The 16,873-nt window shown below is 49.1% G+C and overlaps 1 protein-coding gene and 1 long non-coding RNA gene across 2 annotated transcripts in view; one reads left to right on the forward strand and one right to left on the reverse strand.

The window, feature by feature from the left end:
* LOC120757950 (hydrocephalus-inducing protein-like) overlaps window positions 1-15,295 on the reverse strand; it is an 87,269-nt gene extending 71,974 nt beyond the window's left edge. The window contains 8 exon segments of the mRNA XM_058422144.1: window positions 1,281-1,504; window positions 2,690-2,808; window positions 4,079-4,178; window positions 5,357-5,549; window positions 8,893-9,094; window positions 10,415-10,536; window positions 13,534-13,733; window positions 15,146-15,295. Of these exon segments, the coding sequence (XP_058278127.1) occupies window positions 1,281-1,504; window positions 2,690-2,808; window positions 4,079-4,178; window positions 5,357-5,549; window positions 8,893-9,094; window positions 10,415-10,536; window positions 13,534-13,733; window positions 15,146-15,295 (1,310 nt within the window).
* On the forward strand, window positions 1,648-4,843 carry LOC120757727 (uncharacterized). Its single transcript, XR_005702624.1, has 4 exons — window positions 1,648-1,954; window positions 2,476-2,729; window positions 2,868-3,745; window positions 4,242-4,843. It is a non-coding gene; the product is annotated as an uncharacterized LOC120757727 (long non-coding RNA).
* Window positions 15,296-16,873: the final 1,578 nt, after the last annotated feature.

Consider the following 16,873-nt stretch of genomic DNA (forward strand, 5'->3'; position numbering starts at 1 on the left):
ACGTGTCCTTGAACTGAACAGACAGACTCCAAAAGTCACCAACATCCACTGAAACCAGCACGTGAAGCTGCACAACACGAGTTTATTTTATGGTTGATGCCAATCAATGCCCCCTCTGACTTCTGGTTAAAAGTCAAGGACCAGTGAACTGTGCCTTCACCTGTGTTCACAGGACTGCCACTGGCTCTGCTCTCACATCTCAACAAGAGACACCTGCCCTTGCTCAAGGAGAAAGCTGCTTATGCAATAACATCCCATGACCAGTTTGGGGAAGGGACAGAGGAGAATCCATTATTGGATGGTGAAAGGTTCCCTCTTGATTTCCAAAATAAAAAAGCGGCACTTTTCCTCCAAAAACAAAGCCAGCATAATTGTTTCTCTACTATGGGCACACCTACTCAACACTTTTCTCTTGCTAAGTAATAAATTTCATGTTCTTTTTTATCCATCTCCCTTATCTTATTGGTATAATTGACTGCAGATTGCTTTCATTTCTTTACTGCCTTGATCCTGTGCCTCCCAACAGCAGCAGCCTAGCTCCAAAGCTCCAGAGCAGCCAGCATCAGCTTTCCTGCTTACACTACATTATCCTATCAGCACACGGCTCAGGCTAGCAGGAACAAGCCCTGATGCTGCTCTGGTCCTAGGACTGAGCTCTGCCTCCCCTGTCATCACCCCTTCTCCCTTTTGCTGGGCCAGGATTATCTCTTGCAATGGCACCAGCCCATGGGATGATGCCCATGTCCTTGGGACAGTTCCTGCTGCACAGTTCCCTGTCTCCCACATCAGCCTTTTCCTGGCTATGGAAAGGAGGCACCAGAGCACTCTGCACAGGAGTTGGGAGCACAGCTTGTCCCCCACAGCATGGCCATGAGAGGTGAGCTGAGGCTCATTTGGGGTGGATTATTAACAGAGCTTTTAGAAACACTGCTGCTGGTGCAGAATCACCCAGGCTGGCCCATCTCCAAAGCCCTGGGAGCCCTGCTGGGTGTTCAGGTGGGACATCTCAGAGCACCCAGAGCAGCTACTGCCCAAAGCTGATCCATGCCACTGTCTGCCACAGCCCAAGGCAGAGGGAGATCCCTGCAGGAAGGAGTCATTCCACCCCCCAGGTACCGCACAGGGCAGCGGGCATCCTCACAGTAAGGCAATGCCAGGACAGAGCAGAGATTAAGACCTCAGGAAACACCTTTTTTCTCTGCTCAACCCCAACATGAGATAAATGGGGGAAGTCCCAGATACAGCTACACATGTGCCCACCAAGCTCCCAGAGTCCTTACCAGATGGCCAGGATCACAGGCGTAGGAGATCCAGCCACACTGAATCGGAATTGTTCATCAAAGTACCCCACCACAGTGGCATTGAAGGAGATCTGAATAGTCTGGCTCTCACCCGGTGCAATGATGCCCTCCTCAGGTGCAAACTTGAAGCAGGAGCCCACGTTTGTGGTTGAAGGGATGTAGGTGAAGGGAGCATCAAGAACTCCTTTGTTAATCAGTTTCACCTGCAGCATCAAGAAAGCAAAATAGAAACACGTGTGGAATCTTCCCTTCTTGGGAGTTATTTTCTAATGATGCAATTAACACCTGGAAAAGGCAGAAGATGCTTTGTGCTGCTGGATGGCAGAAGTCAAAAAAATACAACAGGACAAGTTCTGCCTTTGGGTTTTCATACAAAGCAGTGGTAACTCCACATAGCCAGAGTCACCCTGGGGTTATCCCATGGACACAGAGCAGGCCACCTCTGGCCAGCGTCACCAAGCTCATTCAGACCTGGCCCTGAGAGTAACGTGGGGTGATTGCAGCTGCGTAGTGAATCACCACAGAGCTGCTGCTGCCCCAGTTAGCACAGCTCCAACAGTACCATCTACTCATTCGCCTTTTCCCATATCAGGAGAACAACACATTGAGAATGAGGCATCAGCATCGAAATGTACAGACAGCACCATCTTTTGGTAAGAAAACTCAGTGTGTCTTTCCCTTCCACAGCCAAACTTGAAAGTGTCTGGCATGATGTAGCGCCTCTTTTTCTACCTCTTTCAGTTGCTCTATTTTTTTTTTTTTTTTTTTTTTTTTTTTTGAAAACTTAACACTATTGCGGGGGGAGGCAAACAGGTACAAAATTCCTTTGCTTTATTCCCAGGAACACTTTTCTCTTTCTAGAGCCAGAGATGCTCCAAGGTTGAAGTGTGGTGAGGGACTGGTCAGCAAGGGAAAGAGCTCCCAAGCCCTTTGCAAAGGCCAGCACTGAGCCAGGAGGCTGGAAGGCTTTCCTGTGGCTTCCAGGAATAGGCAGGAGACACTTGACTGAAAATTGTTTGCAGTGGACTGAAGTTCAAATGTAGGCAGTTTGTCCCAGCTGCTTCTGAACAGCTCAGTACAAAGGTGCCTTGTGTCTGGTGCTGCCACAAAAGCCTCTGAACAGGCAGCTTTTTGATACAGGGTTCGTTTCATATGCCAAGGGGTTGTTTTGCAGGAAGCCTCCCAGCTGATCTCTAAGGAAGGCTGCCCAAAAGAAGGGATTGGAGCTTCCTGGACAACTGACACACCTTTCTGACTCCTCCAGATTTGACCAGTATGTGAAATATTCCCTGCTCACAACTGCCCAGATTGCCAGGAATTCCACAGGTCCACCAGGCTTGCTGCTGCCTCAGGAGCCATCAGGATCCATCCCAACCCCTGGTACTCACCTCACAGACATGGTGGCTGTCGACAATAGTGTTCCAAAAGGTCAGGATATCATTGCTGAGTTCAACCAAGGGTCCTTGGCCTTCCCCTCTGAGGCACAGGGGCAGCCTGTTCTCACGGCCTGGGGAGAGATGTCCATTTCAGTACAGTAATTCCCTCTGTTATACTGTATTTTTCCAGGCTGCCTCAATGCTTGTCCCTGGCTCTGAGCTGCATGCAACCAGCTCCTGATGCTGCAGGACAAGATATGGACCCTTCTTTTCCCTCAGGAGATATCCCCTGGGGTTGACTTGCAATTTCTAACCCATTCCTTGGACTGGTTTCCAATTTTAGCCACCGGTTTGCAGAGTTTAAAACATCTCTGATGCCCTGTAGTGACAGGCCAAGGAGTAATAGGTGTAAAATGAAAGGAAATTTACGTTAGATGTTAGGAAGAAATTTTTAACTGTGAGGGTGGTGAGACACTGGAGCAAGTTCCCCAGGCGAGTTGTGGAGGTTCCAGCCCTGAAAGTGTTCAAAGCCAGGCTGGATGGGGCTTGGAGCTACCTGGTCTAGTGGGAGGTGTCCCTGCCCATGGCAGGGGCCTTGGGACTAGATGATCTTCCATTCCATCCTTAAGGTCCATTCCATCCTTAACATACTATGACCCTATGGTTTCCTTCCCATGCACTTAGAGGAACTTGGAAATCCATTCCATGAAGGCACAAAGCTCATTAAGAGTTTGGCAGTTGCTTCCTGGCAAATTGGCAGGCAGCAATCGCCAAATCACCTGGCCCAGTAGCACATGACCTTGTTGCCAAAGTCCTCAGTTTCTGACACTCAGAACTGTGTTCTGTTTCCACAGTCTGAGAGCTGCAAGGTGACAATTCCCACACAGGGAGAGAAGCAGGTGCTGGCCAAGGGTGGTCCTTCCACAAACAGCCTGGGCTCAGCAGGGCTCAGCCACCTCTGGCCTGGTGGTGTCTGGCAGTGGGAGGTGAGCCGGGGTCAGGGAACACATTTCTAAGCCAGCTCCTACTGCCTGATGACGGATCCAGGTCAAATGGACCCAAATGGAGGTCAGTGGTCTAGAGGGGCTTAGTGCTTGTTCACTAAAGCTGTTCTGCTCTGTAGCTCCTTGGCCTTTGAGGAAATGCTGGCAAAGCCATGGCATGAAAACTTCTCCCTGCACTCCCTGCCTGGGTTGTTCTGGGATCAGCAATCCAGACACAGGTGTTCCAAGCCCTGGCCTTGCACGGGAGACTCCCTGGAAGCTGCAGGGACAGTGGGGGTGTGCCAGCACTGCCCTGCTGATCAGGGACTCTTGCCAGCAGTTACATGGGAGCCCAGTGGGCTCAGGCTTGCACCATGGCTTCACTGTGGGTGAGAGAAGCAGGGGAAAGGAGCTGTACCTGAGATGTTGCAGTAAGCCACACATCGATACTCCCGTGGTTCTAGGGGTTTAAAGGTCACCTTGATTTTGGCCAAACAATGTGGCCCAATCTCTCCCTCCTAAAACAGAAATAGACAGCAAAACATTAATCTTCAAACTTCACACTTCTTGTTTTCAACCAGTCCTGCGAGCCTTTCTTCAGAGCATCGATGATGAGTGAACAACAGAAAAAGCCCAAGGAAACACTCCAAACCCAGCTCAACACACCGCTGGAAGCTCTTAATGCTCAGCTGATCAGCTCCCACTCTCCACAATATTCCTGCTGCTCTGACACAAGCTCTTGGTCACATCACGCTGCTGTCAGCCACAGTGGTATGTAACTGCCACTGGGCACTGATGACCCTTGGCCTCAGATGGGCCATAGGAGTAACCAAGAAGAGAACATGATCCCCTTCCTTGGAAATAAAAATATTAGATTAACCTGTTTGGAAAGAAAGCAGAGGCTGGGATTATTCTAGGGTTTACTCCAAGATGAGAAGGGATTTTGCACTGCGCAGGCAGCAGGCATTCATCATCTCTCACAATGCCAACACTCAGAATCAGGGCTCTGGCTGATGGGAGGACGTGGGGGGTTGCTTACATAAGCAGAAAAGGAGAAGGTTTTTTGTCCCTGTGTGCAAAAGAACTCAAAAGGCCCATTTAAACTTCCCACCCTTGTGTCCAGGCTCACAAACGACACTGGAAGGGAGACTCACAAACAGTGCAAGTCATGCTTACAGGAAGGGATTGGCATTTCTATGATTAACCTTGGGCTGAATTTGGCCTCCTTTTCCAGAGAACCTTTGCACGCTTCAGGTCAATATGGAACTGGCAGTGGTCCAACACTCTCTGCTAAACCCCACGCAGCACAGCACGTGTCAGGGGAGCCCCTACCTACAATAAGGGTCCCTGGGGACACTGCAAGGGCACGCACGGAGTGCCCCTGAGCTCGAGCCCTGGCAGCAGAGCTGGGCTTTGTCAGGCTCCCAGCCCTGCCTTGCTCTTGCAGGGCAGAAATGCCTTTAGCAGAGAGCTCTGCAGCCGCACCACCAGAAACGCCATGTCCTCCCTCTCAGCACATCGAGGCAGCTGAGGATCTGCCGAGTGACCGCATCTGGGGGGACGGGGCAGGGGAAGGGGCAGAGGCAGGGGAAGGGGTGGGGGTAGGGTAGGTGGGACGAGGAAGGGGAGGAAGAGGAGGAGGAGAAGGAGGAGGAGGAAGAAGAGAAGGAAAATGAGGTTCTCAGCTATTACTTACCATTGGCTCAATGAAAAGAACATCATTGGAGAACAGCATGGGGTTTGCTTGCACCTTTGCCATCTCCTCCTTGACCTTGTTGCTCAGGAGGGCAGTGAGGTCTTCACAAAACCCCTTCTCGTCCTCTATTTCTTTCTCCTTTTTAAAGGTTTCCACCAAGACCTTTGTTGATGGCTGCAGCAAATGACACAGCCTGCAGCCACAGGGAGAGACAAAGCCAGCAGCTTGTTTAATAAGCCACATGTTTGCAGAGAGAAGTGGAAGTGTAGGAAAGCAAAGCACTTGGGGAGGAGCAGCAGCTCCCCAGCAAGGGCTGATCCCAAGCCATGAGGGTCCCAAACGGATCAGAGGATAACTTGTTCACTGGCACCTGGCACAGCAGGTAGTTTTACTCCACACTTGTGACCTACAGCGAGATTTGGAAAGCCAGCATCCCTCAAGAGAACCTCTGGGCCCAAAGCCTCTGCCAAAACTGAGGGAGAATCTGCCAGCCACCTCAGCTGGCTTTTCCTACCACTGAGCTGCTCTTGGGAGGCAAATAAATATCACGGACCACCCACTGCAGGACTTCCCTGGGAAGGGGAGACGAAGCTGGGTTGTAGCTACGTGTTACCAGCATCATTCTTTGTTTCTTCCATATTGGACCTGCCTTGTTCCTTACTGTTGTAGTGCATTAATTGGGTTTGTATTGTGTTTCATTTTTATATTGGGTTTTGTACTGTTTTCTTCTGTATCCCCTGTTCCCCTTGGAAACTGTATTACAAGGTTTGTCCCTGCTCGGCCCCGCCCATCCTCCCATGCTGGAATGTAACCCAACTCTGTTCCACTCCCTTGTCCCTGATTGAGTAGTGGCTTGTCCCTGCCTCTAGCCCCTTCCCCCTGGATAAACACTCTGGGATGGAGGCGGGGCACACCCTTTCGCCACAGGACAGGGGTGGGGAAGGAGCTAAAGGAGATACTGGGCTCCGGACTCTGCAGGGACAGGACCCCCAAAAATAAAGCCATGATTTCCCCGCCCAGAAAAAGAGCAGACTCTGCCTTTTGCCATCAACGGTTGTCTGGGTCTCTAAAGAACCGCCACACCTTACTCTGCCTTTCACAAGAGCATCCCAGAGCACTTCCAAAGGAAATTGATGAATTCAGGTACCGCATCCCTTCAGTGATATTCAAGGTTTTATATGCATGAAAACAGAGGCTCTGAGAGGGGAAGGGACTTTGTGGTGCAGGAGAGAGACAGCAAACTCCTGGAGTGACCTTGTCATGATCCAGAGCTTTTTGGGTCCCATCTCAGTGCATAGTAGTGGAATGTCCAGAGAGGGAAAGGATCCTGCACTATCTTCTCTCATAAAAAAGTCCTCTCTGCTCTGAGATCTCAAAAGTATCTCTGACAGCAGGACAGTGGCCTTGGAGCTAAAACCATCCCTAAGACTGAAGTAAGGAAGAACAAAATGTCCTGGTGACAGTCTAGGACACAAACTGGCATGAAAACAAACAAAATTGGAAAAAAATCCACAAAACCAAAACCAGGTTGAAGTTTATTTAAAGGAAACCTAGTTTCTTCTAAGGGGAAAGTGGATCACTTGGGGCCCAGACTGAGGCAGGCAAGTGGGAAAAAATGGAAATAAACCGCCCAGGGAAATAGCCAGAGAAGGTAATGGGATTTTCTTTTAACAAACAGAGCTTGTATGTAAGTAGATAGAGAACAGTGGAGAACCAAGAAGCCCAGGGCACTAAAGGACCCTCTTGCCAGCCATTCAAGTGGGCAAGGGTAGATCTCCTGGTCCTCTGCAGGCGATTTAAAATGGCTCTGGGGAGTGTGAGTGACCTGGCCTGCAGTAAACAGGGGCTTGCCATGGCAGTTTTGGCACGGTCATTTTGGAACGGCGGTTTTGGCACGGCAGTTTGGGCACGGCAATTTTGGCACGGCAGTTTGCACAGCAGTTTGGGCACGGCTGTTTGTGTGGCGTTTTTTCAGTTTTTGTGTGGCAGTTCACACAAGCAGGCTGAGCAGAAAGGGTGCAGCCACCCACCCTCCTTGTGTAGTGGGTTGTGTCTTTTGGTTGGTTGTGAGGTGCTTGGGGTTTTTTTTTGTTTTGTTTTGTTTTTTGGTTTTTTTTTTTCTTCTTTCTGCCTTTTTTTTTTTGTCCCCAGCAATGGTTAGTAAATGATCAAAAGCTATTGCTGCTGCTGCTGCCAGTAAGAGAGTACTAACTCAAACAGAACCCCCCAGGAAGGACGCAGCTGTCCAGGCCCCTGGCTGCAGGGAGGGTCCGAGCCTTTAATATCAGAAGATAGAGAGAAAGACACCTGCATCTGGTGTGAGCAGGTGAATGATCTGCTCTGTCCAGTGGCAGAACCTAAGGACAAAGTGGAAAGGCTGAGGAGCATTAGGGAGAGCGAAACAGAAATAAACTGGTGGAGCTACACCCTTCCAAGCCTGAGAGAAGCTCAGCAGGAGTCAGAGGAGCCCTGCCCTTCTTGTGACCAGGCAGAAGGAGGAGAGCTGGGAGACAGTGGGGAATGGAAATGGGTTTCTACTAGGGAGGTAATAAAATCCTGTCCTGATCCCCATCACTGTACCCTGACAGAATAGGTGTGAGGCCCTGGATCCAGAGGGTCAAGCAGATGACACTAAAGAAAAAATTATGTCTGGAGACAGCTGCACTTGGTCTGCCAGACAGATCCCAGCCTCAAGTATTAAGAAGAAAAGAAGGGTAGTGGTAGTAGGTGACTCCCTTCTAAGGGGAAATGAGGGCCCTGTATATCAACTTGATGCTTTCCACAGGGAAGCCTGCTGCCTCCCTGGGATCCAGGTACTGGATATCACCAGGATATCACCAGGATATCACCAGGATATCACCCTAATAACTAAATGAACTTCACCTGTTCACCACTGTCTGGGGTACAGTGACCATGAAATAATAGAGTTCTCAATATTTGGTGAAACAAATAGGGGCATCAACAAAACTTCCACTCTGGACTTCTGGAAGGCAGCCTTCAGCCTGTTCAAGAGACTGATTTGGAGAGTACCTTGGGAAACAGCCCTTAAAAACAAAGGGATCCAGGAAGAATGGACATACTTCAGGAAAGAAGTCTTGAAGGCACAGGAACAGACTGTCCCTGCATGCTGAAAGATGAGCTGACGGGGAAGACAACCAGCCTGGATGAGCAAGAGGTTTGGAAGGAACTAAGGGAAAAAGAGGGCGTATCACCTTTGGAAAGAGGGGCTGGCAACTCAGGAAATGTTTAAGGATGTTGCCAGGTCATGTAGGAAGAAGATTAGAGAGGCAAAAGCCAATTAGAACTTGAAGAAATCCAGTCATTGCAATCAACTTTCCTTCCCAAAATGCCATCCTTGGTTGGAGTATAAATGGAACTGGAATGCCAAGTGCTGGGCTCCTGAAGCCCAGGGACACACACCCTAATGCCAGGGATGGTTTATTTGGCTTAAACCATTCAAAAGTGCCAACACCACCCTGAGGCTATACATTAGTCTTGGGCTATGTATCTCACTGAAATGTATCTTTCAAACCAACCTCCTCTTCTTTTCATTCTCAAATTCCTCAGTAGGAAAAGCCTTCCACTGGAAGTGGGCTGTGATGTTACTGCTGTTTCTGATGAACACGGTTGCGTGGTTTGACCTGTTGACAAAACTCTTAACCTTCATGAAATATGTGCTCAACCCAATGTTTACATCTTCAGCTCCTCCCTGAAGGTTTATGTGGATACTTTCTTCCCCTGGAACAAAGCAAAGAGGAGTCTTTGTTCAGCTCAGTTGCTGATGGAAGCACAAGGAACAGAGCAAACCACAGGTCACAGAACAAAGTGTCACAGCTTTAGCTGTATTAGCAGTTCCATGGATCAGTATCTTCATCACGCCCTGACAGCTCTGTGTGTACAGTGTGAGGATGTCCCGGGCACCTCCTTAAACCCCTTATTTCTGAGCGTGTTTGTAGAGATTTGGCCCCAAGCTGACAGTATGTACAGTCAGATTTGTCAGATGTGCTCAGGTGACCCACTCAGATCACTGGCATTTCTGTATCAAAGTTCTTCAGGAGACGCTGAGGAGCCCTGGTCAGTCCTGCCTTGCCCAGGTCTCCCCTGGGCATCCCATGAGACTCCTGTCTCTCCTGATCCCTTGGATCCCTTGTTGCTGAAAGGCAAATATGCCTGGGGGCATGTGCGCAGAAAAAGGAGGCCCAGAGGAACAAGTGAAGTGACAGCCCACAGCAGGAGGGGACACAGGCCAGGAAACACAACCAGCCTGGCTCTGCAATATGACAAACCACTACAAAATGAACACCATAAAAACCATCATCATCTCCCTGTCCAAACCCACTGCCCCATCAGTCTTGAAATGTTTTATATTGTTCTGATCTCAAAAACCAAGCTGGAGCATTTCAAATTAAATTAAAAAGGGACAAAGGAAAGATTAGTAAGTACAGAGCAGCTTCTATATGAAGACTGAATGGGATTCCTCTAGAAATCAGTCTAGAAATCAAATGGGAGATAGATGTGAGAGGTTTGCAACAGCATGAACAGCCTGGGAAATGGGGACGAGGAAAAATTTGTCTTGATTTGTCACCAAACAGGAACTCGAGGGCCTGAAAATGTTATTAGACAGAAACTGCATATATGTGTAGAGAACAACATAGAAAAAGGGTCTGTGACAAGCCAAAGGAAAAGCGGAAATTACGGGACAGAGGCGTGCAAGAAATACACTGCATTACAGAGAGCCTGATGGAGACCTCACACCTCACATATGGCACTGCCCAGGAATAAAATAAAACTTCACCCAGGCATAGCCACACGGTAGTGGAGAATCAGGGTTCCTCCTTCCTCCACTCAGCAACTCCTGGCAAAACAGGATTGCAAAAATCTTAGCCCTGTTAGAGGGGATCCACTTTATCAACCCCCCAAACACCAACTAGTTCTCAGTTTTCTTTGGGGTAAAGCTGGAACAGGGGAGCTACGTCCAGAGGGAACGGAGGGGGATGGGAGAGCAGGGAGTGATGGTGGAGAACTGTCCCTGTGCCCCGTGCAGGGCCCGGCACTCACCTGTGCAGCCCACTACCAGGGATCCAGAATGGTCACCAGCCGTCAGCGGGTGAAATCCCACTGTCACCTGCATGGTGTCACCAGCGCCCAGAGTTCCTGTGGCTGGAACCACGGAGAAAGGACTGCAACACAAAGAGAGGGGTCAGGACTCAAGGGGACATCTGGCCATGATATTCCTTCTGCAGTGCACGTCACTTCGGCTCACTTGGGCCAGCAGGGAGCAAACCAAACACAGTCAACAAAAGACAGACAGAACAGACAGGATCAGAAACAGCTACTGACCCACTTCTGAGGAGATGCAACCCTCAGAAGATCCTGTGGGTTAAAATGACCTCATCTCCCCCATACTCTGCATCCAGCTCTCTGCAACTTGACACTGACTGCCTCAGGAATTTCTCTTTTCTGGCTGCCTATAACCTTCATCTCATTTGTATATGTTAAGGCACTACCTGTCCTGTGAGATTACAGCCTAGGAATCAGACAGGGAGAAGGAACTTTTCCTTGAAGACTAAGGAATAATTACTGTTGAATTTGTCGTGTGGGTCTTTGGTTTATTTTACCTTGAAAACATCCTGATTTAGCCTAAAAAGGGCACATTTTATCAGCATTTCAATGAAAGCTGCTCCAAGAAAAGGAGCAATCAAAACTGTGAAAGAGTGCAAATGCAGATTTAGAGCAATACAGGGACAAGGAAACAAGACCCAAAAGGAGGATGCCATTTACAATCTGAAGGATCCAATCCCAGCTAAATGAAGCACCATTAGCAGGAGCACATCAAGGAGGCAGAAGAGGAGGTTTCTGTGTATTTACCAGCAATGCAGTCTAGGACTCTGGGTTGTCATCCAGGCTGGTAACTGCTTGGCCTAGCAGACAAACTCTGAGCAACGTGTTGGAAATAATTATGCAAATGCGTTGGTGCACTTTGGATTTATCAGGAGCAATTAGGATTGGTCACCAGGTGAACACCTCTTGCCTGACAAACACTAGACTCCGTCCTTTGAAGCTCAGGGACAGCTCAGGTGAAATGTGCTTCTGCCCAGCAGCTGCTGGGCTTTGTGCTCTTCTATAACCCCACCGAGGAAACAGAAGTTCCTCAGTGCTTTGCTGGTGGTCAGTCTGTCCACAGAAAGGGTGTTCTGGGGAGTTTGGTGATGAATTTATCACACACAAAAATAAAGAGAACATCTGGCAGGCTGAACTTTATTCATGTCAGTAGTGACAGCTGATGAATTTGCTTTGGGTTCTGCTCACTAAGGATCTGTTGCTGCAGTCATGGGCCTGACCTGTTCCATTACCACTAGTGAGAACATCACTAGTGGCTGATGGAGAAACCTTGGGCCAGCAATGTTTATGTGCTGGATGTGAGACTTTGGAGAGAGGGGAGGAAGGACAAGGCCTCCCCAGCCCCAGAGCCTGGTTGCTGTACTGCTCCCGCACTGCCGCAGGTCTCTGCTGGGGCCTGGGGGAGGATCAGTGACTGGTGTGGGCAAGGCACAGGAATTTTTTCTTATTCTTTTGCCAGAAATTTCTCCAGAACAGAGAAGCTGCCAGTTAAGGGAGTCCCTGGCCACACTTCAGCGCTACCTTCCGTTCCATTCCCTTCCCGATCCTGCCCCATGTTACGTACTCCTGCCCTCAGATGGCAGGATGGGAATAACACTCCTGGGAGGTGACTTCAGGGGTTGCCTGAGACAGAAGATATCTTCTTATCTTCAAATTATCAGGAGAAGAGGATCCAGACAAGTTTCAGTTGTCAGGGCTGAAAAACTGAGTGCAAATCAGCCCCTGCATCCCCTACATCCCACCCTGGGCTGTACCCACCAGACTCCTCTGTTACTGCTCCAGCAGTCATCTCTCACGTAGACCTGGATCCCCAAGGCCCAAGGACATAAGCTCTACAGTTAAACTTAACTCCTCTGAATTTCAGCCAACATCACTAAGCTGTTCCCTGAGCCCACAGATAGAGGAGCTGTGAAGGAGACATCCCTGACACTGTAAATAACCAAATGAAAACCACTGCCAAGAGAGGGGGCTGGCAGGCTAAATTTTGGCCTTTTATCTATTAATTGTGAGCTGTCCCTTAAGATGATTCTCATCCTGTTAGATCTACCCTTTTAATGAATCACTACTGCACCCAACAGGCAGAAAAGAAAAGCTATGGAGTGTGTTTTAATATGTTGTTTTCTTCTGCTTTTTAACTAGGTCCATTTGTATGTTTGTTCTCTTGTACGGCATCTAAAGATAGCTCCAGATCTCCCAGTGGCACCTTGCAATCTCCAGACACTGGTCTTGCTTTGAGCAGTGTGTTTGCTCAGACAATTTCCAGGGGTCCCCTCCAGAAAAAGTTATTCTATACTTTTATCTTCTACATCAGCCCAATTGCTTTTCACATATTCACTGAATGTCTCAGATTTCCTACACACCTGTGCGTATACCTATGGGCATGTGGTATATTGATAGGCATTAGAGGAGCTTGACCTTTATGAAAGTTCCCAATGAAGAACTCATGATCTTTTGACAAACATTTAACACAAACCAAAATGAAAAAACAGCAGAAACATGGGAACTTCAGAGCAGCTAAAAAGAAATCTCAATGAAAGGGGGCACAACCTTATTCAGAGAGTTAAATCATCCATTTGAAATTTTAAACTGGTTTTCAAAGGTTCATCATGGAACAGAAGAGGTGACTGATGCCCTCAGCTGACAAGGGAAATCAGACCAGCTTTAACTAACAGGAACGGCACCGGCTGCCCACAACACAGCTCATGTTGGGCATCTGATGCGGGGACCACTGGAAAGCCACGTGCCTGTGGCCTCCCAGAGAATGGGTCTATTTGGCTGACAGTGGTGAGGAACCATTTCAGAAGCTGCTTGTGCTCAGGAGGGTGCAAGCCAGCCACTAACGTGTTCCAGCACCCTCCAGGAAATCCGGGACAGGGAAAGCTCAAAGGCTGCATTTTGCTAAGAACACTGAAAGCAAGAGCAGAGGCATCCATCCTGCCCATTTCCAGCCAGGGCTGCAGGGCAGCAGCTCTGATGCTCTGGATCCTTTTGTTGCTCTTTCCCAACTCTGTCATCACCCAAAGGTGTTTTGCACAAGCACAGATGAGCTGCCTCACCTCTGGGTGCTCAGCTGGTAATGAGCTGCCCGGTTACCGATGTTGCGAACCAGCAGAGTCTTCTGGGTGCTGTACTTGACCGGACACACCGAGAAGTCCAGCTGGTCAGGGAAGTCCAGGATGGCTCGGGCAGCAATGGCCCGAATTGGCACAACTATCCTTTCCCTTTGACTCATGCAGACGAGCTCATGGGAATAATCCTGCAGGAAAAGAAACTAGCTCAGTACAGGGCATTCAGTGCCATCCCCATGGCAGAAGAAAAACCATTTCCTATAACCCTTCAAGGCCATCAATTTACCTATTCCACCCCAAAGGAACACTAAGTTCTACTAATATGCCACATTTTAAAGGCAGCAGTGCACTTTGCAAAACCTATCTCAGTGGCATTAAGCTCTTGTGTCACTTGGGTCATACAGAGAACTGGCCTAGGCCACCACAATTTTTACACTCAATTTTAATGGTGATAAATAATTCCTAAGTCCCTTCTAAGAAACATGGAGCTAGGAAACACAGGACATTCCTCTTTAGGTTTCTATATTCCTGCACATATATATTCTATATATGTGAACAGGACAAAGTGTTAAACTGACTCTAAGCAGCAAAAGAAAGATGAGAGAATAGCAGCACCCAAAGAGATCCTGCACCTCTGGCCTGATGTAGAAACATCACTTGGCTCAGAACTCCCCTCTAACTTTGCCTCTCCAACCAAGTCAGGAGAAGAACAGTGCCAAGAGGAATCAGGATGCTGTTGGAAAGAGCCTCTCTTTGTTTCCCTGCAAGGCTTCCTCCCTTCCATGCCACGTCCTAAACCCTTCTGGATGAACAAGCCTCCAGATCACAGCACCGAGATCAGACTTGGCAGGGCCTCAGCACCCGTGTTCAAACCTCCAGGCAAAAGCACGTTTGGCACGGAATGGGTGCCAGTTGACAGAGCAACCACAGTGACAGGCATGAAGACAGAGCCACAGCAGTGTCATTGCCACAGGCTCTGGGTCACAGGTCTGCCTGCAGGTTTTACCTGCCCTACACGAGCTCTTTCAGGCAGGTGTCCAAGTCCCCTGCAGCTCACCAAGCTCCTGCTGACTAAGGGCACCCAGAGCTCACCTAGAGTGTGCCCGTGCCAGGCTGGGCTCTGCCCTGGCCTTGCAGCTGTTTCAAGGTCAGTTGTGCTCTGGGACAAGCACAGCTGCAAGGCTGGAGAACAGAGGGTGTGAAAAAGCACAGTCTTTGCTCCAGTGAGGCAGGGAAGCTGTTGCCAGTCAGGAATGAGGAAAGCTCTCTGACCTCTTTGTTCCTCTAGCACTTTCCATACTAATTAAACCCCTTCCACTGTACCTAGAGATGGCTGATCATCTATCCACACCCCTCTGTCATTTCCATACTGTTCCCTGTGCATCTTCCCTTGGGAATGCCCAGGAACATGCAGGGAAGGGAAGCAGAGCCTGTCAGGCCTGGGTGCAGTGCCTGACAGCACACGCCAAGGTGGGACTGGCTGCAGGCTGCCTGCCCACGGCCTGGAGCCAAGCTCACAGCATGAAATGGGCTGTACCCAGACTGCAGGGAGAACAATGGCTTTGGAGATGATTGTGTGTTTTGGCTCCTCCAGTCTCACCTTGTTCTCCTTGGGAGTGAAGCAGACGCGCACATGGGTGGACATGCCTGCTGGCACCTTACGGTACACATCATTGGGGCAGTCCAGCTGGAAATACGGTGAGCTCTCCATGGAGACCTTCAGCACCTGAGGATACTGCAGGAAAGACATGGAACGATGATTTTGCCACTTGGGGAAACAGGATGAGAGGAAACCTCTCTGTGCTTTGGTGACATCCTTCCCCAACCCCTTTTCCAAAGCCCTTTCAGCTGTGGAGGTACAGGCACATATTTCACAAGGGTGAACTTGAATCCTTTCTGTCTGGGTCCAGCATTTTGGCCAGGGGCAGTAGGGCAGTGCCTGGGGGGAAGGAAGGGCCGAGCAGATCAGCACCAGCAGGATGGAGACAGAGCACCTGAACCAAGTCATCTGCATATTCAACACAGCCAAAACGCCTGCTGGCTTCTGCCTGCACACAGCCATGCAGTCGTGTTCCAGAGAGCGAATGTGCTACCAGAAAGCAAAACAGCACATTATCCTGGGGGAAGGAAGAAATCCCCTTCTAGCAGATCAGCTTTGGGTAGGGCAGTTCTGGGGATACAGTCATGCAGGGAGATCAGCAAGAGATGAGACCAAACACTGTGGCCTTACTGGGAACAAAAGCAAACCTGAAAAGCAACAGAAGTGTGATAAATGTGCTAAAGTTAATTCGTGTTATCAAATTATAAAAGGTAAATGTTGAACTGTATAAAATATGAATGTTAGAAATGTGCTCAAATGAACATAAGTAAAGGTAAAATGTAGAAACTAAAAATTAGAAAATTTCCTGGCTTGGGAAGCACAGGAGGGACACGAGGAAAGTATGATTGGAATTACCAGGGAGGGGGCCTTGAAACTATTGCTGCTGGGAATCCCTGAAAGGAAACAAAGAACCACGGAAGAAGAAGATACAAGTCCGGAGACCAAGATAATCACTTCAGATGGATATCTCTACTCGTCTCCGCCGAAATTAACATATACACGACACACCCGGGCCCGACCATCAACAGCATTGTTCCACCCTACCGGTCTATTCAGACCTCCGATACCAGGACTTGAATAATTAATGAAGACGCCTCGGAGAGGATAACGTCAGAATTTCGGACTTCACTCCGCGATCTTGTGTATAAAAAGGGACGGCCGGAGACCAGAAATTGTGAACTTGGGGGGATACCAGGCTGACAGAGCTTGTTATCCGTGTTCACCCGGCACCGATCCCGGGCTCGGCGCTGTCCTTTTAAATTGTGGCTTTCCGAGACTGATATTTTGTCTCAAAATAAAATTCTAAATTTTGATACTTTGAATTTGGTCGATTTTATTTATAACAATTCTGGTGACCCCGACGTGATTGGAGTGATACCGGGACCCCCGAGGGACCCCCGTCTCTGACCAGGAGGCGCACTGCTGAATTCAGCGGCCTGGCAGAACTGGGGTATCCGGGAGGAACCGATCAACCACACGACGAACAAAAACGGCAAAAGCCACATTTAAAAGGGAGATAGGCGAGGTCAGAGCTCTCGGGGAACTCGGGGAGGTTTTTCTTTGAAAGCAGAACCTCCGGAGCCGCGGCGAAGAAATCTACTCATAAAAATCTACGTGCACGAAGAATCCACGCAGGAAAAGGATCGTAAGTATTGCGTGGTTGAGTGGGGAGTGACCGAGCGTGTGAGTGAGACGTGATTTTATCACGAAGCGAGTGGGACCCCAAAA

Source organism: Hirundo rustica, chromosome 11 (genome assembly GCF_015227805.2).
Source record: "Hirundo rustica isolate bHirRus1 chromosome 11, bHirRus1.pri.v3, whole genome shotgun sequence".
In the NCBI taxonomy this organism is placed as follows: domain Eukaryota; kingdom Metazoa; phylum Chordata; class Aves; order Passeriformes; family Hirundinidae; genus Hirundo; species Hirundo rustica.